Source organism: Sarcophilus harrisii, chromosome 1 (genome assembly GCF_902635505.1).
Source record: "Sarcophilus harrisii chromosome 1, mSarHar1.11, whole genome shotgun sequence".
In the NCBI taxonomy this organism is placed as follows: domain Eukaryota; kingdom Metazoa; phylum Chordata; class Mammalia; order Dasyuromorphia; family Dasyuridae; genus Sarcophilus; species Sarcophilus harrisii.
In genome coordinates, this window is record NC_045426.1 from 684,840,607 (window position 1) to 684,865,246 (window position 24,640).

General features: G+C 42.6%; 3 protein-coding genes across 3 annotated transcripts in view; 1 reads left to right on the top strand and 2 right to left on the bottom strand.

Moving 5' to 3' along the window:
• GTF2H3 (general transcription factor IIH subunit 3) overlaps positions 1-517 on the bottom strand; it is a 19,123-nt gene extending 18,606 nt beyond the window's left edge. Inside the window, exon 1 of the mRNA XM_031948443.1 lies at positions 425-517. Within this exon, the coding sequence (XP_031804303.1) occupies positions 425-437 (13 nt within the window). The 5' untranslated portion in view covers positions 438-517. The remainder of the gene's footprint in view (positions 1-424) is intronic.
• EIF2B1 (eukaryotic translation initiation factor 2B subunit alpha) lies at positions 516-11,727 on the top strand. The gene is made up of 9 exons (XM_031948446.1): positions 516-725; positions 3,490-3,591; positions 4,324-4,460; positions 4,550-4,666; positions 6,354-6,466; positions 7,656-7,724; positions 9,003-9,078; positions 9,954-10,079; positions 10,910-11,727. The coding sequence occupies exons 1-9, from the start codon at positions 713-715 to the stop codon at positions 11,072-11,074; spliced, it is 918 nt and encodes a 305-aa protein (XP_031804306.1). The 5' UTR covers positions 516-712; the 3' UTR covers positions 11,075-11,727.
• A 682-nt stretch (positions 11,728-12,409) lies between these two features.
• DDX55 (DEAD-box helicase 55) lies at positions 12,410-24,066 on the bottom strand. The gene is made up of 14 exons (XM_031948442.1): positions 23,816-24,066; positions 23,206-23,256; positions 23,016-23,102; positions 22,282-22,373; positions 22,140-22,202; positions 21,342-21,491; positions 20,896-21,085; positions 19,256-19,338; positions 17,852-17,983; positions 16,790-16,882; positions 15,615-15,729; positions 14,325-14,493; positions 13,410-13,702; positions 12,410-12,890 (listed from the first exon to the last, which is right to left on the bottom strand). Exons 1-14 carry the CDS (start codon positions 23,921-23,923, stop codon positions 12,711-12,713), a joined length of 1,806 nt encoding a protein of 601 aa, XP_031804302.1. The 5' UTR covers positions 23,924-24,066; the 3' UTR covers positions 12,410-12,710.
• Between the last annotated feature and the right edge of the window lie 574 nt (positions 24,067-24,640).

The window sequence follows — 24,640 nt, forward strand, 5'->3', positions numbered from 1 at the left end:
GCTAGTGCCGGGGGTCTTGGGGCCGTTTTAAAAAAGCCCTTAGATAACGAGTTCAGCTTAGTCGGGTTTCTTTCCTTTGTGGTTGGGGGCTTTATCCCGCGCATTTACAACTCGCTCGCTCCCCAGGCTGCCCCCGCCGGGCTGCCCCGCGGTCCCGGACGCAAGAGACGCGGAGTCTCGGGCCTAGGAAGCGTCGGGGGCAGGGGGGAGTCCGGCGCAACCGAGGGCGCCGGGGAGGGGGAGGGGCTCGCCAAGGTGCCTCCTGGGCAGCGAGAGGCGGCGTTTGCGCCCAGGACTCCGCGGCAGGGGCCGCTCGGGCCCAAGCCTGGGGGCACGCCCTCCCCGCCCGCCGCCCCGCCCGCCCGGGGGATCGAGGGCCTCCTAGGAAGCCAGCCCTGCCCGGGGCACCCCAAGGCGCTCTCACCTTCCGAAATCATGGTGAACCGTTGGCGCGGCAGCTGAGAGCGACAGGACCCCAGCGGCCACCGTACTTGCCCAGACTGCGCAGGCGCGACCTGACGGAAGAGGTTTGGGCTCGGCCGGCCGCCGTACTCGGGAGGCTGCTGGGAAACTGGTCCCGGCCCGGCGCTGGGCCGGCCGCGCGTGCTCGGGGCTGAGCTGTCAGTCACTACCGGCGCTCGCCCGGGAGAGGTGGGTGGAGGCGCGGGCGGCTCCCGGGCCGCGTCGCGCTTCTCGCTGTGGTCGGGGCGCCATGAACGACACGGGTAAGTGGGACAGGCTCGGAGCCGGGACTCCGCAGAGCGAGGGGGCGCAGGCGGGGCGGCGGCCGGGCTTGGGGTCCGGGGGACCCGGGGGCGAATTCCTCCTCAGACCCTTTCCCCCTCCGGAGTCGGAGTCGGAGGGTCTGGGATCAAGCCTCAGCTTCTGAGCCTCGGCCTCTTCTCTTACAAAATGAAGAGGTTGGACCAGGTAGCTCTGAGGTTCTCTGGTCTGTGTCCAGGACCCCGCGCCGTGGAGGGGGCGGGCGGGGGGGGCTCGGGGGCCTTCCAGCTCGAAAGCAGGGACCCCGTGAGACCCCCTTCCATCCCATAGCCGTGTGGGGGGGTGTAAACGTGCACGTGTGCGTGTGTGTGCGTGCGCTGCAACACGGGAGTAAACGTGTGTGTTTTCATTTCTCTCCCGTCTGCAAGAGAGCTTTCCTGTTCCCTTACTGGGTGTGTGTGTGTACGCATTTGTGTCTGGGTATACATGTATCTTTCATCTCTGCTCCTTCTACAAGAAACCTTTCCTGTTCCTTATTGTGTGTATATAGACACATCGTGTGTGTGCGTGTGCATGTGTGTATATTTGTTTGTGTATATATGTGTGTGTTTTTCTTTTTCTTCTTTTTTTTTTACATTTCTTAAGCACTTCATTATGTCGGAGCCAAGTTTGTTTCTTCTCATTTTTCACCTGTTCCTCCTAGTTCCACCTAGAGACCAAACGGTATCCATCACTTAGTCTTCTCTTCTTCCGGTTAAGCATTCTTACTTTTTTTTTTAAATAACTTTTTATTGACAGAACCCATGCCAGGGTAATTTTTTACAACATTATCCCTTGCACTCACTTCTGTTCCGATTTTTCCCTACACCCTCTCTCCCTCCACCCCCTCCCCCAGATGGCAAGCAGTCCTATACATGTTAAATGTGCCACAGTATACCTAGATACAATGTATGTGTGCAGAACTGAACAGTTCTCTTGTTGCACAGGAAGAATTGGATTCAGAAGGTAAAAAAACCCAGTGGGAAAAACAAAAATGCAAACAGTTTACATTCATTTCCCAGTGTTTCTTCTCTGGGTGTAGCTGCTTCTGTCCATCATTGATCAATTGAAACTAAGTTAGATCTTGTCTTTGTTGAAGAAATCCACTTCCATCAGAATACATCCTCATACAGTATCATTGTTGAAGTATATAATGATCTCCTGGTCCTGCTCATTTCACTCAGCATCAGTTCATGTAAATCTCTTCAGGCCTTTCTGAAATCATCCTGTTGGTCATTTCTTACAGAACAATAATATTCCATAGTATTCATATACCACAATTTATTCAGCCATTCTCCAACTGATGGGCATCCAATCATTTTCCAGTTTCTGGCCGCTACAAACAGGGCTGCCACAAACATTTTGGCACATTATGTATGTATTTTTCATCTCTGTGTATTTGTGTGTGTATATATGTGTATGTATTTTTCATCTCTGCTCCTTCTACTAGAAACCTTTCCTGTTCTCTTATTGTGTGTATATATGCATTTGTGTTTCTCTCTCTCTCTCTCTCTTTTTTTTTTTTTTTTTTTTTTTTTTTTTTTTTTTTTTTTTTTTTCCTTTTTTTTTTTTTTTTTTTTTTTTTTTTTTTTTTTTTTTTTTTTTTTTTTTTTTTTTTTTTGCATTTTAATATTTTTATCGAATGGGTATAACAACAGTTAGCAGTGTGGCTAATTTGATTTTTTTAAAAATTTATTTAATAGCCTTTTATTTACAGGTTACATGTATGGGTAACTTTACAGCATTGACAATTGCCAAACCTCTTGTTCCAATTTTTCCCCTCCTTCCCCCCACACCCTCCCCCAGATGGCAGAATGACCAGTAGATGTTAAATATATTAAAATATAATAAATATAATATAAATATATATATAAATATAATAAATATAAATATAAATTAGATTGTGTGTATGTTTCTCATTCCCCTACTGTATGTGTGTGGGTATATATATATATGTGTGTGTGTGTGTGTGTGTGTATATATATATATATGTATTTTTCATCTCTGCTTATGCAGGAAATCTTTCCTGTTCCCTTACTATGAGTATATGTACACATTGTGTATGTACATATGTGTGTCTATATATATATTTTTACACATATACATGCATATGTATGTGTATATATGTATGTATTTTTCATCTCTGCTCTTTCTGCAATAAATCTCACTTTCTTACTATGTGTATATATATATGCATGTGTGTATGTATATATGTATGAATTTTTTAATCTTTGCTCCTTCTGCAAGAAACCTTTCCTGTTCCCTTAATGCCTGTGCCTCTTCCCTCTGTTGATTATCTCCAGTTTATCTGGACTACAGCTTGTTTGTCCACATCTGTTTGTCCCACACCCGGGAGCTCCAGGAGCATGGGGACTGTCTTTTCCTTCTTTATGTCCCCAGCTTAGCAAAGTGCTTGGCACATAGTAGGCATTTAATAAGTACTTCTTGACCCTCTGGGAATATAGTTCTTTGCATTAGCCTGGTTGCTGCTCTGGGGATATGTTGTAAAAGCACTGGCTTTGGAGTCAGAGGTTCTAAATTCAGATCCTTTCCCGGCTCTGATACTGTTTTTCCTCTGGGATTTCATCTGTAAAATGAGGGGTTCTATTTTCTCATCTCTAAATCTATGTATAACTCGCCCTAGGGACTGATGGTCCCCAGACATCATAGCTTCCTCAGGGCGATTCTGGAAACAAATTTCTCCCTGTGTGCCTCTCTCCTTCCCAGAGTTGATCGAGTACTTTAATTCCCAAATGAAAGAAGACCCTGATGTGGCTTCTGCTGTGGCTGCCATCTGCACCTTGCTTGAGTTCTTAAAGAGAGACAAAGGTAAGATTTCAGTCAGCAGTTTCCGAAACTCCTAGACCTTTCTCAAAAAAAAAAAAAAATCTAGGAAAGCCTTATATGTTTATGTGTCTGCACAGCCACAAGCCCCTTCACTCCCATCTGTTCTTAAGTTTTGACCCAATTTCTGATTGTAATTAACCAGCAGTCATTGATTAAACACCTGCTGTGCACCAGACATTAACTTGACTTTGTAATTTTTTTTTAAATAGAATTTCCTAGAGTAATGCTCAGACAGCTCCTTTGCAGAATGAAGAAATATTTTGAATTTGTTAGAACTTCCTGTTCCAAAATAGAGTTGGTTCAAATCATGTGCTAGCAGAACAGATTTTTATTCTCAGATATATAAAACAGGCTCATGTTTTTAGTAATTTCTTCAACTTAATTCTCCATGATGGGCCAATAACAAGCACGTTGTGATATTTTGCATAGTAAAAGCGGCAGGATATAGCGGCTAGAACATTCTGAGGGATTGAGTTAATTGAGAATGTTGCTTCCTCTCTGGCTTTCAGCTTCTTCCTTTGTATACTAAGAGACTAGATGTCTTTGAAGGTCCCTTCCAATCCTAAATTCTAGAATTTAGAGAAATCTATAACTAATAAATCCTTTTCTATTCCGAAGAGTTTTATTTGTAAAATAGGTATAATTGAGCTGTAAGATAGAGAGATGGGGCAAATTTCTAAGACCCACCATTTATTCTACTATTAAACTTTGCAGGAGAGACAATTCAGGGTTTGAGAGCAAACCTCAAAAATGCCATTAAAATCCTGTGCAGTGTAGATTCTTCTGTGGCCGTCTCCTCGGGTGGAGAACTCTTCCTTCGATTCATCAGTCTCACATCGCTGGAGTACTCCGTAAGTTCGTGTCCTGTTTAGACCCTTTTTGTGCTTCTCCAAGTGGCTGTGTACAGTCCATACCTAGATTTCTCTTTCCCTTTTTCTAGGATTATTTAAAATGTAAAAAGATCATGATTGAGCGAGGAGAACTCTTTCTCAGGAGAATCTCACTGTCCAGAAGTAAAATTGCAGACCTATGCCATACTTTCATCAAAGACGGAGCTGTAAGTACAATCATGAGTCATCAGTGCTACATGGGAGAAGATGACATAACAACTTATGAAATGAGGGGTTGGAAAGGCATTTGTGGCTCATTGACTCATGAGTAGCAATTTAAGCTGGTCTCTTGCTAGGATAATCAAACTTTTATGGTGCCTTTCTCAGCCAGCGTACATCCATATTATCATATGTGAACATACTGGTTGCCTAATTGTCCATTCCCTTTTTTTTCCCCTCATAAATATCACTCTGAGTTTATTCCCTTTGAAGTACACTAGTTACTACTGAACAATTTAAGGGTTATAGTCTACTTGTACATCATTTCTACCTGACCAGTAATGAGAGGGTCTTTTCCATCAAACAAACACAGTCATGTTGAATTATGTAAGCCTTTGAGTTCATTTGAGTATAGTTACTCATATGTCTGTATGCTGGTGTGCTCTAGTTTAATAATTCACTCCAGTAAAATTTCTATCCCTTCCTCCTCCAAAGTAGGGAACTTTTCAATTTGTCCTTATTTATGTTCCTGGCTCCTGATACAACACTTTGCACCTCATTAGTGCTTAATAAGTAATTGTTTCATTTGATACCCATTTATAAATTCCTGTTATGTATATGGTGTGATACTGGGGTACAGAGGTCTGGGATCCTGTCAGCCTCACCACCTTTGTAGGGCCTCTTTCATTTAACTCCTTAAATTAAAAGATGAAAACTCAACATATATTATTGTTCATCTTTCATTTTCTAAGAGACCCAACAATACCAAGCAGAGGCAGACCAAGAATTCCTATGAGGAATGAGGAATGGCAGCTCCAGCATGGGTCCCTGGGTCAAAATTAGAGTTACAAGGGCCCTTAGCAGTCATCTGGACCAAGTCCCACATAATACAGATGAGAAACCTAAGACTCAGAGGAAAAGCAGCTTAGCCAAGAACACACAGAGTAAGAGGTAGATCTAGGATTCAGTTCCAGGCTCACCCGGGTCCAAATTCTTAGGCTCCTAAATCTAGAAGATTTGTATAGAGAAAAGGGTGGGCCCTCATGGGGGCCATAAAGTCACATATAGAGCTAGAAAGGACATCAGTGGTCCTCCAGACCAGTGACATCAAATGCAGAGAAAGCATACTCACATAGAAAACCTCCAATTAACTTTATCTATGTTATGATATATTCTAGGTTTTGTTAAGCATTTCCCAATTATATTTTTACTTGATTCCTTCCAAGTGACCCTTCTAATCTAGAGCAACTTTTACAGAAAAAACTGAGTCAGGTGACTTGCCTGTGGTCACACATATGGCAGAGTTTTGAAACCAGAATTTGGGCTATAAATCTTCTGTTCTTTCCACTGTATTCACTGCCTCCTTCTGAAGGGAATGGGACAGGGAGGGAGGAGACCCACAAAATATTTCTGTGCCTTGTAAGGTCTTTTCCAACACCTTCCTGTTCCTCTCCCCCTCTCCTTCCCCATCCCTAAAGCCTGTGATGTCACCTTCCAGGTACACTTTACACACAAGGCTGATTGGGAAGAGTAGTATTGAGGATTATCAGAATTCTGACCTATTTACTATTGTGGCCAATGGAATACAGATTACATTTAGAATATCATGAGGCAACATGACCAATTTTGCATAACTTATTTCACTTAACTCAATTAAAAGATGAAATTAGACATTAAATTCTCTCCATTTGATAGCGGATATTAACTCATGCCTACTCGCGAGTGGTGCTCAGAGTCCTGGAGAAAGCAGCCGCCGCCAAGAAACGCTTCAGCGTGTACATCACCGAGTCCCAGCCTGACTTATCTGGGCAAGTATCTTTCTAGTCTGTCATTTTAATGGCCGTCATTGTTGGGAATGAACCAACTATTGTGTGGCCAGGCAGAGCCCCTTGATAACCAGGATGCACTGGGAGCGAAGCATTTACCCCAGGGTTGCTTTGCAAGTAGCCAAGTGAAGAAAGTAAAGCCATCTCCTTTTTTGACAACAAAACCATCTTCAGTTGCACTCTTTATTTTTCATTAATTTATTTTCTTTTGACATATTAGTCACTTTCTAATAAATATCAACCTTGGCCTCCCCCCTTATTAAAAGGTTAGAACCTGCTACCTAATGGAATAATTGCAAATAACAGCTCATATCACTTTTCCCTTTTTTAGTTTACTGATTGTTAGCAGAAAGCATGTCCATTTTAGCTGTAAAAATTTGGAGCCAACACGGTCTGTGTATTTGACCTAATTTTTATTGCCTCTTGGTTTTATCTTTATTTATATTCTTGCAATCACTGTGTAAGGTTAGTTTCTTTGTGCCTGCTTTCTCACTCTGCATCAGTTCTGTATCATGTTTCTCTGAATTATTTGCCTTCCTTATTCATCACAGGGCAACAATAGTCAGGTTTGTATACCACAACTTGTTCTATTACACTTATTCTTGCTGAAACTCATCACAAACAGTAATGTAAACTGTTTTGGTAACAGAAATTTTAGTTTTATATACGCTGATTTTAAACAAACTCTGTGGTTAATCAGGTACTTTGTTAGAGACAAAAAAATCCAGTAATCTGCCATTTTACCCACATATCAGTATTAGCTGAGTCCTACACTAGAGACACATATTACTTTTCTTTTTCTTTTTTTTTAATTGAAGAAATAGAAACATCGTAGTTGAATCATTTTATTGTACAGTTTTTCCTATTCTCCATACAAGTTGAGATTTTCTATTTTGTTTTTGAAAACTATTTAGGGAGCATTTATACTCTTAACTCTAAATATCAGCTTACAATTGTTTTTTGGAATCTTTTTTTTTTTTTTTAATAATAGTTTTTTTTTTAATTTTCAAAACCCCTGAAAGATCTCAACATTCACTCCCGCAAAACCCTGCATTCCAGACTCCTCTCCCCTCTTTCCCCTTCCCCCTAAATAGCAAGCAATCCAATATAGGTTAAACAACACATTACTTTTTAAAGGCATTTCCTAACCCTTCTGTAATTTTGTTTGCAGGAAAAAAATGGCAAAAGCTCTCAGCAGTTTAAATGTGCCAGTCACTGTGATTCTAGATGCTGCTGTTGGGTGAGTTCACTCATTTCCTAGGTTACACCCATGTTTTATTTTTCTCCTTTAGAAGACTGGCTTGAAACACTGTTGTAAATTGAAGGTTGGACAATTTGTAAACTTCGAATTAGTAGCCAACCAAGTCTTGACTAATGGCTACATGAGATTAGCAAGGCCAGCGTCAGCTTGTAACTAGTGATTTACTCAGCCTAGGACTGTGGCTTACTGGGGGAAGCAGGTGTGATTTGATAACATGATTACTAAAGGACTGGGGTATTTTAAGGATAGAAAACAAAGGTCGTGTACACAAATGGGGTGGAGGGGAGTGAACTTGAGAAAAATGACCTTGGGATTAAGATTTCAGCAACGACTGAAGGCCTGTCCCTTTGTTCTAGAACATAACGTCACTGGAACCTGGGCCTGCTATTTCTGCCAATTTGAATAGTTTATTCCCTGTAGGTCACGGGCTTATAGGTCAGACAGATACTCTGGAGGAAATTAAGCCTGGTTGCTAATTTCTTGACAGAAGGACATATTTTCAGATGAGTAAGGAAATTAGAAATATTTTCAAAGCATCCATTGTATAGAGCACAGCTAATTTAGTTACAGAAAGTATGAGTCTGAGAAAATTATGTAAATGTTTTGCGTGACTTGTTGTATAGTTGATATCATATTGCTTGCCTTCTGAAAGGGTGGAAGGAAGAGTTGGGGATTCAGAAATATTTTTTAAAAGAATGTTTAAAAGAAGAAAGCATGAGACTGCTATAAGACATTGTCTTAATTAGGTTGTTGTAACAGCAGCCTTGGAGCCAGGATGATTTAGGTTCAAGTTCTGCCTCTGGCCTGGCTAGGTCACCAAATATCTGTTATATGTTAAATCACCACCAAGTACATCAGCTCAATTCAAGGACAGTTGGTGAAGGAGCCTGTGGTTTGCACGGCATTATAAGAAACTTGAGCACTCCCTCTCATAAGAATTACCATTTACAAGGGGGATAGAGCACCAAGTGTGGGGGGCAGGCTGGGAGGAGGGCATGGTTAAGATGTGGACCTCTCAGGGGATTAGACAGCTCTAAGACTAAGACATAGAAGAGTGTCATCTTGCTTTGGTGAAGGGAATTTCCTCACTTGGGAGCCCCCATATGAATAAAATTCCAGGAAGTCATGTTCAGAGAAAGGGGAAGATGATTGTTGTCACACGCAGCCAGAATTCCCACGTGGCCAGGTTGGAAGTGCTTAAGGGGGCAGAGGGATTGGTGATCATGGTGTCATAAGGACATTTCTTTTTCCTCTTAGCTACATCATGGAGAAAGTGGATCTCGTGATAGTTGGTGCAGAAGGAGTTGTTGAAAATGGCGGCATTATTAACAAGGTATTTATCGATTACGTGTGGCTAGGTGGCACATTGGTTAGAATACTAGGCTTGAAATCAGACTCCTTGTGAGTTCAAATCTGGCTTCAGATCCTTATTAGCAATGTGACCTTGGAAAAGTTACTTACCACTGTTTGTCTCAGTTTCTTCATCTGTAAAATGGTCTAGAAAAGGAAATGGCAAACCACTTTGCCAAGAAAACTACCAAATGAGGTCACAGAGAGTCAGACCCAAGCACTTAAATTCAGTGCTGGAAGCAGCAGAGCTTGGGGCACTTAGAAAGGAGCAGGTCTCCAATGCAGAACTGGTAGGAGGTGCTTTGTAGTCTTCCTGACCCTGATATTGAGCTTTACCTCCCCCCAAACATCTTGCCATCCTGGACCTCACCATCTCTTTCCATGTGACATAGCAAAACGATTGTGTTCAGATTTCTTTTTGTTTCTGGTAACATTTTCTTCAGGGAATTAGTAGGGAAAAGAACACATTTTTACTTGTCAATGTAACTAAGACAAAGTTGAGGAGAGATGATTTTCATTTAATAGCAGAAATATTCCTCGATTCATTTAAGGGCATAGTTTGTATTTATGTAGATGCTTATTTATGGAGTTCAGGCCAGTGCATGCCATTAAAATAAAAAGCGGGATGAGACAGACTTGCTTCATTGGACCTCTTTGATCCGTTTGTGGAGCACAGACAGAACATCTTGTAGCTTCTTTGTTTCATCACTTAGATTTCTAAGAGAAGGGTTAAAGGACTCAATTTGTCTTTTGACAAAATCCCTTGGGGTCCGGCCCCCATATCCTCTTGGCCCCAACATTGTACAGGAACTCTTAAATCTGAGGTTAAAAAGCCTCCTCACACCTCTGACTCCACAGATCGGTACCAACCAGGCAGCTGTGTGCGCCAAGGCACAGAACAAGCCCTTCTACGTTGTGGCAGAAAGTTTCAAGTTTGTCCGACTCTTTCCTCTAAATCAGCAAGATGTGCCGGATAAATTTAAGGTAAAAGACAAACATTGTTCACATTTTTTAAAATTGAAAATCATCCTAAAACTAAATATCTGTGATATGTTAAATCACCACCAAGCACATCAGCTCAATTCAGGGAGAGTTGGTGAAGGAGCCTGTGGTTTGCATGGCATTACAAGAAACTTGAGCACTCCCTCTCATAAGAATTACCATTTACAAGAGGGATAGAGGGATAGAGCATCAAGTGTGGGGAGCAGGCTGGGAGGAGGGCATGGTTAAGACATGGAGAGTTCTAGGCCCAGTGGGCCACAAGGAGAAAGGAGTGTTGTGTGAGGGGAGCAGCCCCCAGCCGTGGTGACTGTCAGACTGTGTGACGGGTCCAAGATGAAATAAAAGTGGCAGGGAGGGTTGGAACCCTATAAAATGCCAGGCTAAGAGCAAGAGCAACATTCTCTCAGCTCTTTCTTAAGAATATCCATCCAGTAGTTGTGTGGGCAGATGGGAGAGAAGCAGCCAGAGGCCAGAAAACTGGAGGCCCGGCATGATTGAATGGCAGTGAGGTCCTGAGCTAGGGAAGGACAAACAGATGGCATGGAGAAGGGGCAGTCCGTCAAGGCTTGCCAAGGGGTCCGGACCTTCATGTAGCCGATCGATAGAATTAAAGGGAGTCACAGACATCCTAGGCTCTCCTCAGGATAGGTCCCATAGTGGGGATCCTGGCATCACTCAGCTGCCTTTGTCCCTGGGGAGCTTGGAGAGAGCCGCTGATTTCGTGTTGAAGGAAGACTCAGTGAATTAATTTAGCAGGGAGAACCTTGGTTTCCATTTCCTTTGTTCCAGTTAATGTATTTCTCCTTCCCCAGTACAAAGCAGCCACACTAAAATCTGTTGGAACTGGACAAGATCTCAAAGAAGAACACCCCTGGATTGACTACACCCCGCCTTCTTTAATCACATTATTGTTCACAGACCTTGGGGTGCTGACGCCCTCAGCCGTCAGCGATGAACTCATCAAGCTTTACCTCTAGCTCCCAGTCCTTGACCATCAAGTTTACCAAAAGCACAGGGTGGTGACCCAAGAAAATTGGAGTAAATAAAACTTCCAAGCATTACGGACTATTTCAATCCAACAAGCATCATGTGTGCCGAATGCTTTTCTGCATAAGACATGTAGCATACAGTTATCCCTTCCACATCACAACTTTCCCCATCAAGGTCAGCATAAAAAATTAAATGGTAATTTGGGGGGAGGAATTTTGCAGAAGCTACAAATGTCAGCAGCCGACATAAAAATACTTAACCCAAATTTTGCAGTAAGATAATGTAAATACTCTATAAAAGAAAAAACTTCAGAATTCTGGGGTACAGAAGAAGGGCCAAAAGTTCACTTTCCAGATCGCTGGAAAATGGGCCATCACATCCCAACGCCTTCAACGTGGAAGGGATAGCTGTATGATGATGACGATTCTGAAGACATGAGATCTTGTCTAAATTATAGTCATCATTATAAACCTAATTTTTAAAAATATTTAAATGAAGAAATTCAGGGCTGAATCTATACTGTCTCCATATCCTGGAAATACATTTTTAATAAAAGTTTAAATATGCATAGGGCAAATCCTTAAGTACCTATTTTTGCTTATTGAAGGCTTATCTAAATTAAACTTGTATTTTCCTTTCACTCAAGAATTATTAATAACACCTAATATTTGTACAGTGCTCTGAGTTTTTACAAAGTGCCTATATGTATCTCTTTCAATCTCATTTTATTAATTCTAATGCTCTACTCTGCAATCAGGCGCCAGTCTGCCAGAAAGTTAATGTAACACGAATCTGTTGCCAGATCACTTTCCAGATTGGAAATGTCCAACTGGCTTAGACCCTTGTCCCTTTCAACATGACTGCCCGCAGGACAATTTCAGGAACTCTGTGTGTAGGAATGAGGGTGGGTACCGGATCCAGGATCAGAAGACCAGAGTTCAAATTCAGTCTCAGTTTTAGTAGATCCTTGGTAAGTTAACCTAACCTGTCTACCTCAGTTTCTTAAATTGTAAAATGGATGTAAAAGAAATTCCCATAGAAAGACAAATTAATCATTAAAGATGAATAGATAAGCTTGTAAAATAGCACCTACCTCTCAGGGGTGTTGTGAAGCTCAAATTTAAATAAGCTACAGACCTAAAAGCCCTCCCTAAGTACTATTATATAAATAATGCCTCCAAATAAAAACCAAACTAAAGACAGGCTGGCCAAACTCTATCCTTTAGTCTCTCACATACATGCCTATGTTAGACTGGTGAAGGCCCACTTCACTGGACGGGGGCTGCCTTCCACTGAGACAAACTATAACAATAAGTGACAAGTGTTTTATTATTAGCTTTATTTCTTAAAGCTGTAGAAAAATGGCTTTTAAAAATAAATATCAACTCTTATGTACACACAAAAATGTTATATGTTCCCCTCAGTCAAATTGAAAAAGCGGAGGCAGAAATGACATGTTTGGGTTTGTGATTCAGTTTGCCTCTTTCAAGAAAGCATAAAGAATATCCAAAATTTCCACCTGAGACAGAGACCCTTTCCTCTCACCACCTTTCACCACGCCCTTCTTGGAATTTGTTAAGACTGTGGCCTCCACTGGTGTAGGGGCACAAGGCCCTTAGGGAGTCAGCTGTCATCACCGTCCAGATCCGAGGACCCCAAGTGCTCAAGATGGGCCTTGCCTTTGCCATGAGCCAACAATCTCTTCTCAAACTCTTCTTCACTCATTTTGCCCTTTTTCAACTTTTTCAAGAGTCTTGTATCATTGAGCAGCTCTTGCATGTCCTCGTCTTCAATATCAAAATCCTGGAAGAAGAAGGAACCAATGATTATTAGTTAAATGCCACAAAAGAAATGTGTGATAGAAGCAAATGGCCTATGTACTTTTTAAAGGTTTGTGGATGCTTTCTGTTTGTCATGGCATGGCCATTTTCCATTACCCATACACACCTAAAACCCCAAACCAGACCAAAGTGGATGCAATATTCCCCAACACCCCAGAGTTACCCCTTTTCTCTATTGAGATGAAGTATGTTTCCTTACCCACCTTCTAAAATTAAAACATTGGTCTCAATGAGTCATGTTTTAAAATTATATGTACATACCCCTCAAAAACTATTATTACCTGTTACCACATAATAATTAATTTGCTCACTTCAAAAATTACAATGACCAGAAATGTCACCAAAATGTGAAAAGTGGAAGAGTATAGCCCTTGCCTATATCTGTCCAAACAATTTTCTCACAAGCATACTTTGTATTTTGCTCAGGGATTCAAAGGTGAATTGACATTTGACTTGATTGACAGAAAGTTATATACTCTACCTCTTCTCTTTTTCTCTTTTCAGTCATTTTTTTCTTCTTTTCCTTCTTGGCTTTCTGCTTTGACCAGGCTTTGTTCTTGATAAATTTCTTTCTTCCTTCGTTCTCTTTTTTTTCTTTTCTTTGTTGCTCTAGAAATTTCTGTCTCTGTTTCTCTCTGTTTTTATCTTTAAAGGCAATAGTGTCTGTATCAATAGTAACAGGCACAAAATCTGGAAACTGTTTTCCTTTTAGCTCTGGCATCCTGGGCATCCGTAAGAGGGCAAAACCTCGGGCAAGACTAGCAAAATCTAGATCTAAACAAAAAGCAACATTAGTTACAATCAGGGAGGGAAAAAACACCTTGTACCTTGATAGAGCCTTATTTCATAATGAAACCAAAGATTTTAATGTTTTTGAAAAAATTAAAATACTTTTATACTTTTTTTTTTAAATAAACTACTAAAAATCTGAGTCAATTTCGGGTGAAATCAAGTTGACAATGACTTTCTACTTCATGAGGAAACTGATGGAGCAGTGGCTAAAGTCCTGGTCTTGGAGTCAAAAAAACTTAATTTCAACTCCAGCCTCAGACACTAACCAATTATGTGACCTCTAACAAGTAATTTGACCTCTGCCTCAGTTTCCTCAACTGTAAAATGGGAATAATAACACCTCACAGGACTGTTGTGAGGATTAAATAAGATAATATTTGTAAAGCACCTAGCACAATGCCTGGAACATAGGTGCTGAATAAATGCTGCTATTGTCATTATTACTGTTGTTATTGCTGTGGGCTATTTCTACCTGAAACCCAAGAATATGTTTTCCTAATACAAAAAGTATCAACATGGAAGGTACTAACATAGCACAACAGCAACATTTGGGAAAACAGTATATGTGTGAGGTGGGAGCAAAAATAAAATGGCAAAAGTTCACCTTTTAATCGGAAGATGAGATTGCACTCGTGCTTTGCATAGGCTTGGACACAAGACACAAAAGCTTTCATCCCCTTTTCAAATACTGCTCGGTCTGCCAAAGCCATTGACTTCAGCTGGGGGAGAAGGTCAGCTGGGTTTTTCTGCGGCTTCATCTCCTGCAGGGGACACTGCCAAAATCATAGCCTTAAGGACTGGGCCTGAATCCAATAGTGTCCCAATAAAGCACCCTTCCCCCTCAGAGGCCATGCCAGTTCAAACCCTGCCCCCCTCCCCTTTTAAATGTACATAGAACCATTCCTCTTTTTTTTGAGATTTTTCAATCAACAATCATTTTTTCATTCTTCCTCCTACTTTCCCCCTCAAAAAAAAAAAAATATTCCCCAAACAAAGGCCTATAAAATATGCATAATCATTTAAAAAAACCAATTCCACTGGTTTTTCCCAGTTGGTCACCTAGGTCTTTTTGTCTCTGGCAAGAGTAAGGCTCCCCCCATTATACATGAGAGGCATGGAAAGGACCTGTTCAAACACAATTCATGTTTGTGCTCTGTATCTGGTGGTCCCTCAGGTCTGACATTCTATGACCTAATGGCCTCCCTCCTACTGGACATTCTCTGTTCTTGACACTCCCACACCCATCCGGAGCTGCCCACAGTTGCCTTTCTTTGCTCTTGCTCCTCCTCTAATCCAGCATGTCCCCTTGTGCCCACACTTTCCCTCCCTATTGAATCCCTGCTTGCCCTTTAGAGTCCATCCAAAATGGCCCACCACCTCCCACTCCAGGAAGCCTGACCCCTGAGGCAGCAAGGACCCCCGGGGCTCTGCTTTTTTGTATGAAAGCTACCTGTAATCATGTACATGGGTCCTACTCTCCCAAAGGAAGGACTGTAATCTTAGTGAAGGCCAGACCAGAGATTCAGAGCTGGAGAGATCTCAGAGGCCACGCTGTTCTGCTACCTTGTTTTACAAATGAGGAAACTAAGCCTGAGATGATGGAACTACCTTGGTCTGGGTCAAAATTTGAATCCAGATCTTCTAGATCTAAATTCAGCGCTCAATCCTATCACCCTGAAGTCTCAATAATCTCTTGAATGTTTCGCTTTCTCCAGATTATAAATGCAGGACAGAAGGGCCCACTCACTCATCTCACAGACTCGGACTAAGCAAGGCTTTAGCTAAAGTCAGCCCTCTGGTGAGCAGAGCCCTCAGCTCCCAATCCTGACCCCTCTCCCTCACTCTCCTCGCCTGTTCTGCCACTCAGGGGCAGAGGAGAGAGAAGACAACTTACCTTTTGGTTGATGGAAAGGAAATTGACATAGGACTCTTCCATGGGAAGCAAGAACACCAGGGCGCTGCCGGCCCGGCCAATCCGGGCTGTGCGCCCACAGCGATGCACGAAAGCGCTGAACAAACAAGAGGGGTGGAGATCCAGTGAGCGGGACCAGGAACCCAAGGGCAACCAAAAAGATGGCTATCTGGCTGCAGGGGCCGGCCGCGGTCCCAAAGACAAGGACCATGGGGAAAGGAAGGGGCACTGCCTACATCCAGCCTATGCTGTATCTCTCAACAGGTTTGCTTCAATTTTTATCTTTTTTTTTTTTTTTTTTAAATCTTTGTTACAAAAGGGGGTAAGAGAGAAAGTAAGGGAAGACAGGGCTTCTCACACAGATGTAACAAGCCTTCCAGTGGCTGGCAACACTGGACTCTATGTTTTGTGTGCACCAATCTGAGAAAGTTACTGACAACAATAAGGAACACTGCTAAAAGGTCATTTTCCCCATGAGTCAAAAGGAAGACTGTAGATCAGACCACTTATTAGCTGAGGAACCCTGGGATGACTTAGAGTCTAACTTAGAGATGGCCTGCAGTAAGCATCAGCATTGGAAATTATCTTTTTTTTTTTTTTTTTTTTTTAAGCTTTTTATTTCCAAAACCTGCATGGGTAATTATTCAACATTAGCCCTTGCAAAACCTTATGTTCCAATTCCCCCCACCCATTCCCACCAGCATTTCCCCTAGATGGCAAGTAATCTAATATATATTAAACATGGCAAAAACATATGTTAAATCCAATATATGCATACATATTTGTACAATTATCTTGCTGCACAAGAAAAATCAAATCAAAAAGGAAAAAAAGTTGAAAGAAAATAAAATGCAAACATCGGGAATTATCTAGACTAACAGATCCTGGATATATGTGCGACAGGGACAGGGACAAGACTTTGAGTTTAAGTGATGAAGAACACTCCCCAATAAACTAACTTCGTGGACCCACAGAGGTCTTGGGAACCCTCTTAGAAGTAAGGTCAGGGTGTGCGGGTGGTGGGTTGGGCTTCCATAATTTGAGGTCAGCTCTCTAACCACTACATCATTCATGACATAAATACCAGTTTTTAAAAAAGCAACATTATTACCAAATACTATGCTTTCACAGTCATTATCTGAAAGAAGATGTTATACCTTGCATTGCTAGGTGGATCATACTGCAAAACCCAATTTACTTCAGGAATGTCTATCCCCCGGGCCATCACATCAGTGCACACTAAAATACCACTGTGAAATTGAAAAAAAGGAAGTATTAATTACAATTAAAAACTAGCTTCATTATCACCAAACAGTACTTAGTGAGTATTCATTCTATAAGAAACTGTGTAAAGAACACAGTCATAGAAACATTTGTCAGAATTAACTGAGTCTAAAATGGGAACAAAAGTAATCTGAAGAGCAAAAATGTACTTCCTAATCCCAAGAGAAGCCTGACTGAACAGAAGGTATCTTTAGTGCCTGTCATACAAATGAATAAAGCACTATATTCGAGACTGGGGGGCCCTTTCCTCCACAAATCTCAAGAATCTGACAAAATTCCATTGCTTCAACAGTACAAAATTGGTTAAAATATCCAACTCCCACAGAAAATGTGGATAAAGGACAAAGATTCATATGAAAATAAGTAATGGGAACAATGTATTCATTCCTTTTCAGAACAGATTTACAACATGCATGCTGAAAGGCAAATATAGAGTATGCACTAGGTTTTTTAGTAAAAACCTTTTTTTACCAATTATTGAGCCTAACTGCTCACTTACTATTTGTCAGAAAACTGACTACAAGCAAGTGTCAAACCTCAATTAAATAATGCCTGTAAAAAAATCGTCATGGATTCCAGACACGTGATTATTGATCATACAATTTAATAAATGAAGGGGGGAAAAAGAATACCTCTGCTCTTACAGTCATTCAAAGACAAGAATTTTTTCCCTCAAATTAAAAAGTATCATCCAATATGTGGTAGTACCTTCAGGCCCAAAATATAAAATATTTTTCAATTTCCAAACTGCCAATATGTAAGAATGACCCTATAGGCAGCCACAGTGAGGACACATTTAGCTGGAGGAGCCAGCCACCCATAAGGATGAACAGGACTTTGTAATACAGCGTTCCTGTCCCATCATGACCAGCTTCTAAATTCTGTATCTTTTCTGTTTCTGGGATTGAGTGAAATCTTAAAGGAAGCAAACCTACCTTTGCAGTTTACGAAACTCCATGAATATCTTATTGCGTTTATATTTCATCTTTCCATGAATGCACAATATTTTTACATTTTTAACCAGGGCCTCAAGAGCCTTTCCATAATATTCCACACAGGCACAGGTACTGTAGGGACCAAAACAAAAAGGAAAAAAATCACCTAAAATTATGACATTATCTGTGCTCCCATTTATCTGAAATAAAATTGACAGGGGAAGATATCAAGAAATAAACCTACTCCCATTTATTACTTTTCAAACTTAAAATTTTCAAAATAAATAACAAAGGAATGATATAAGGATTAAAAGACTCTTTCTAATGATGAGAGAACGGCATATAAAAAACAGTTCCCAATACCAATCTTCAGAACTTGGTCTCTTGGGCCAAGGGTTTAAAGTCCTTTGATGACAAATGTGTTTTGTAAGAGTTAAAACACTAAGATTCTGGTCCCTGTAGCTAAGATTTGTAGAGGAATTGCAATGTCTTCAAATCAAAGTTCTTGAACTTCAAATAGAAAGCTGCCTCAACTAAAATGTTAACTCACCATCATCAAAATAATACTTTATGTGTGAGTACATTTTAGTTTTCAAAGCACTTTCCCACACATTTTTGTCATGTGATTTTCTCAATAATATTAAGACATAAAGCAGATATTAACATTCTCATTTTACTGATGAGGAAACTGAGGCCTAGAGATGTTATCTGACTGTCCTTCAGCTCACAGAGTCAACATGTGGAAAAAGCCAAAGACTAAAATCAATGTCTCCCAATCAGGTGTTCTTACTCGACCATAAAGGCCAGATTCCAACACTGACTTTTTTTTAATCACCTCCTCTACCCAAACAACTCTTTTTTCTTGTTATTGTTTCTAGTAATTTTGTGTTGCTGATATGTGAAGTCTGACTTTTCATGGCCCCATTTGGGGTTTTCTTTGCAAAAACACTAGGAGTGGTTTGCCATTCTTTCTTCAGCTCATTTTGTAATGAGGAAGCTGAGGCAGCCAGGATTCAGTGACTTCCCAGAGTCACACAGCTGGGGAGTGTCTGAGGCTGAATTTGAATTCAGGAAGATGAGTTTTCCTGACTCAGACTTTGCAGTCCACTGCACCATCTAGCTGTCCTTACCCTACTTGTAGAGAATTAACCATGAGATTCTCCTAAAACAGCAGCTGTTCTCCATTTCTAGAGAGCAATGCACAAAGCACACATAATAAACTTTCATAACCACAGCTGGGTTTGAGTCAAGAGAATAAAGGCAAACTTGTACAAACTTATTCCTGACTTCCATTTCGAAACCACGGCCAATCCTATTGTGGAGAGAATCTCCTGTACCTACAACACTCTTTTGCTGGATCACTGTTTGTACTATACTCAATCCCAAGGAAACCAAGGGCCATACCTGAAGAATACCAGGTGTTTTTCCTCCTTATGATTTCGGAGAAAATGCACAAGTTGATTAAATTTCTCATCTGCTTTGCAGACCTGCACAATAATAAAGGAATGAAAACTAAATGATATAAAAAAATTAAAGAAATTAAAAATTAAAATTAAGTGAAAATTTTTAAAAGGACAACTTTAAACAAAATTCAGTAGAAAGAGCCCCAACCATGGAGTCAGATTTATCAAAGGACAAATATTCTCTGATACCAATGGGTGAGCCCTTTTTTATCTCTGAGCCTCAATTTTCTTATCTGTAAAATAGGGACCACAATCCCTGTACCTCACAGGCTATTCTGAGGAAAAGGCTATAAAAATGTGAGTTAATTTTTAGAAAATTTTCTCCATTGTGTTTTTCAGTTCCACCATACAGGCTTTAAGGGAATTAATTCACTGGATATTTCAGATGGAATGTTAGTCAGCCATTTCCTTAGTAACTTAAGCACAGAATTCAGATTACCACTATTGGTCAAAGTGAAATTAAAGCAGAGTCATAGCATGGAAAGAGGAATCATGGACTTCAGATACATCCTCCAGGTTCCAGATATAACTGCACCAAATTTTTAATAAATGCTCAAAAAAGTGTGAAGTTCCCGTTCATAGTATATCATGAAATCACAGGATCTAGACACAAAAGAAGCCTCAGAGACCCATCAGTTACCTCATCCCTGAAAAGGAATCACTTTCAGATAAAGCCTAACCCACCCACCCAACCCCTATCTCTGGAAGTGACCCATCCTACTTCTAGATTCAGAGAAAGCTCCTCCTGACAAAAAGCATCCATTTGCCTCATAGAAATGTCATCAAAGAAAACACATGTCCCTTTGCACAACAGACCTTCAAATCCCGGAAGAGTAAATAGGAATAGGGAACACTGATGTTGAGGGAAAGGGAGGGAATCTAAAATTCCATATATCACATATCACATTCCCCCTCCTCAACTACAATGGTAACTTTTTCAGGGCAGGGAAATCTATAACTGGAAAATATTTGGCAAAGCTGTCAGCATGCATCTCCAAAGAAAGCCAACAGGGGGAGCTGCAGGATCTAAATTAAACCTTTACCAGAAAGGAAAAGCATCTTTCTGACCTAGACATCTAGTTCCATGGTCTAGCCAGGAAACAAAAGTTTATAAGAAAAGAAACTGTCAATCCTAGCTATCCCCATACCCAGACCTATATTCAAAATAATACTGATCTTGCTCAGCAGAGCATATGGAATTTTACACAAAGCTTCCTTGAGAGATCACATAAGCCCAGGTGTTCCCCCCGCTACCCCCAGAATGTGTGGGGACAGAACAAGGACTTTGTTCAGAAACGGCTCTCAGACACTGTGGGATAATTATCGCCTTGTATCCAGTAGGCACCCAAGAAAGGAGTAATGGCTGAATGAGTTAAAAAAACAAAAAACAAAAAACTTATGGACTGCAAAGAGTCATCAGGCTTTCCCATCTAAACGATGCACATAAGTACCAAGCTGCAGGTCTCATTTTCCAGGCACAATAAGCCAATTACACAATGTGTCTCATACATCGTTCCTGATCTCTAGAATCTTTCTAAAAAAGCCAAGGGTTCCCTTTACAAAGCCTGGAAAGCGCCTCACCATGTAGTAGTTCTCCAGGCGGCTGGGAGTCTTCTGAGTGCTGGTGGCTGCCACTCCCTTCTCTTTCACTGAAATCCGGACAGGATTCCGAAGGCCAGCCCTCACCAGGTTCTCAACCTCTTGAGTTTGAGTGGCAGAGAAGAGGCCTGTTCTCCTCTGCTTTGGCAAAAATTCCAGAATAGTGTTTATACTGGGAACAGAGATGAAAAAGTCAGCATCCTGAGAACACTGAAGCAATAATAAGTGGCAGAGGCTTTAAGAAAGATTTAAAAAATTCAAAGAGACAAAGAAAGAGTTGAGACCAAGATTTCACAGGAAGATACAAAGCATCAAGCAATCCCAACAAACTTAATCCTGATGTCATTTTAAAATGACAACAGAGGACTTAGTCAAAAATCAAGAGAAAAAAATGAAGGCTAATTCAGAGTTATTCTGGCCCAAAGTACCTGGCTTCAAACCCCATGTCCAAAAGGCGGTCTGCTTCATCCAACACCAGGACATCAAGGGACTTCACACAATTTGCCAAATCCAAACCTTCAGCCTTTCTCCTGAACATGTCCTCCAAGCGGCCTGGAGTGGCAACTATGATGTTTCCACTTAGGAAAGAAAAAGAAATAGGGTCTCCCTTGGCTTTTGCAACATTCATCAGTATGACCAAAGAATCCAAGAAAATTTACACACTCAAATATTCATCTAAGCCAAGTTAAAAAAATAATACCCAGTCGGGGCAGCTAGTTGGTGTAGTAGATAGAGCACCAGCCTTGAAGTCAGGAGGGCTTGAGTTCAAATCTGGTCTCAGGCACTTAACATTTCCTAACTATGTGACCCTGGGCAAATCACTTAACCCCAATTGCCTCGGCAAAAACAATAATAATATCCAGTCTAGGATTTGTTATCAAAGCAAGCCAACAGGATAAATCTGTACCTCAAACGTGGTGAGCTCTAGAGGGACAATGAAGAGGGAGAAATTGGGAAGAGGAATGAAAGTCTCCCCCTTCCCCTTTTGCCAACATTATCCTGAAAAAGAACTCATCTTTGGGGCCTTATAGAAAGGTAGAAAAATATAAATTCAAAAGGGAAAACTGTTCTGGGGATAAAATTATGAAGAGGGAGAGAGAGCAAGGAAGAAGCAAGCTGGGCCCCAGGAGAGGGAGAAGAGGTATCCCCCATCAAATGAGACAGCAGTTCCACCTATTTACAGGAATATGAAGTGGGAAAAAAAGGAACAAATAAAGCCAACTCACCCTTGTTCTTTGAACCTTTCAACATCTTCTCCTGGGTTCCTACCCCCAATTAAAAGAATCTGGCTAAAATAAGAAACAAGACTCTCAGAAAAACAGACAAAATAGAAATCTGTTTTTAATTAATTGTATAAATGCAAGGTACCTAAATTGTGGGAAGTGCTTAGAAAAATGTAGCAGCACTTCACTGATCTGGATGGCGAGCTCTCTCGTGGGTGTGATGATGATAGCTCCAACCTACACAGCAAGAAAAAATCTTTGACTTCACACAGTGGACAATATGGAATTAATAACTGACATATCCAGCATTTTAAAGAATAAAGTCCTTAAGGCATGTTACCCCATCCTATCCTCACAACTACCCCGTGGGGTGAAGGCCAAAGCTTGGCTCATACTTATTTTAGAGGGAAGTCTTCCTACATAGCTCTCAACCACACTACCAATGCTCAGTATCAAATCTTCTTACACATCTGTCAAAATGCATGCCGAAGGAAACTACAATAATGGGGAAACTCACAAGAACCATATATATCACTGCTTCAAGTGCCTGCTATGACTCAAATTGTTCCATTTATTATAGGCTCCCAACATCCAATATAATTTAATTCAATGTGATTTACTGAGCCTCAATGTGTAGAACACAAAATTGGCTATTGGAGAGAAATCAAAATGCACCCAAGATGTAGTTCCTACACATGTGATTCACGGTCCAGAAGAGGGACCAGGTCCCATGCACAGATGACAGGACAAAACAATGCGGCAAGTGTATTCCAGAAGAACCAAGCCCAGGGCTCGGTGAGGACTTAACACACCTTCAGCAGCAATGACAATATCCAAGCCAAGGACTGACGGTGACCAATGAGACAAGAATCATTTTACCTGCATTTTTTTTAACTTCTCTTCCCTCCTCAGCAGAATTTGCAGGATGGGAATGACAAAAGCCAGTGTTTTGCCGCTCCCTGTGACCTATATACAGAACAAAGAAATTTGGGGTTCTTTAGTCAGAGGTCTTTTCTCTATTGTAAAACCCCCCGAGTAGAGATGGGCAGAGATTCCAGCGCATACTCACAGCTTCTGCAGCCACATCTTTGTTCTTCATAAAGAGCGGTATGGTGGCAGACTGGAGAAAAGAAGAAAGGACTATTTGGACCCTCAGAACCTTGGAGGCGGAAAGGCAGATTGGGAGATCACCTCGCCCCCCTCGGGGAGAGCCCACCACCGAGGTCAGTGGGGAAGGCCAGGCCGTGGAGGCTGCCCCGGGGCCGCTGGCCCTGGCTCCTTCTCATGGGCTGCTCTGGAAGAGACGAGCTGCCAGCTCTCTCCTCGGGCGCAAACCACGGCCCGGGATGCTCTGCCCATTCTGCCCCACCTGGACCCGGCGCAGGTCTGTCCCCGCCCCCGCCCGGCTCTTCACAAAGGCGCCGGACCGGACAAATGAGGAAACTGAGGCCCAGAGTAGAAAGTGACATCATCAGCTCGTCCACGCTGCCTTCCGTGAGGAGGCTCCACGGCGCGGGCTGGCCACTGACAGCGGCCCGCGGCCCGGAATCAACCTAGAGCCGCGGGCCGGGGGAAGGAGGCCCTCCCGGGGCTCGCGCTCGACGCCGCCCGAGGCAGCCGTGCAGGGGCAGCCCGGACGCGAGCGGCTCCCCTTTGCCCCCCACTCCCCGCCCACCGACCTGCACGGGCGTCATGCGGGGGAAGTCGAGCTCGCGCAGAGCCGCCAGCACCCCCGGGTGCAGCGGCACAGGCAGCGTCTCCCAGGCGCCTTCCGTCACATGCTCCATCCCACTCGGCCACAGCCGCTGCCACAGGTAGCTCGGGAGTGGAAGTCAGCTGCTCCCCTCACTCCCCCGCCGCCCACATCCGCTTCCGGCGGCGGCGCCTCTCAATGGCCCCGCGGAGCGCTGCGCTCCCGGACCGAAAGTTCCGGGTCGGAGTGACGTTGCGCGCCTGCGCAGAGCCGCCAGCCCGGCTGCCGCTTTCGCGAGCTGCCTCGAGGCACGCGGTCTGAGGTGAGCCCCGCCCCCAGCCTCGGCTGCCTCCAGCGGCAGCTCGGGCGGGCCCGGGCCTCCTGCGCTCGCGTACTATCCGCAACCGACCAAAGTCCCAGCAGTTCTTGGGCGAAATCGGAAAGTTAGCCGGGCACTTAATTCCGTCCCCGGAATTCAGCAGGAACCGGCGGCGCAGCCGGAGAGCCGCCCGCAGGGCGTGTTCAGGTCCAGCCTTTAGTGCCGATCTGCTTTGTGCGCTGGGGAAGGTCATTTAACCTCAGCCTCCGCTTCCTCCCCGCTAAAGTGGGCTCAGTAACTGCCCCTCCTCCCCCGCGGGCGAGCCTCAAAGCGCTGCACGCCAGAAGTGGTTACTACTCTCCGCACCCCGGGCTCATTGTGCCCAAAGGCAGACGTTTGTCTCCGCTCCTAAAAATCCCAAACTCAATTCCACGACCAAACGGAAACTCTCTGGGGAGGGAGCCTGGGTCTGGACGAGCCTCAGCTCCGTTC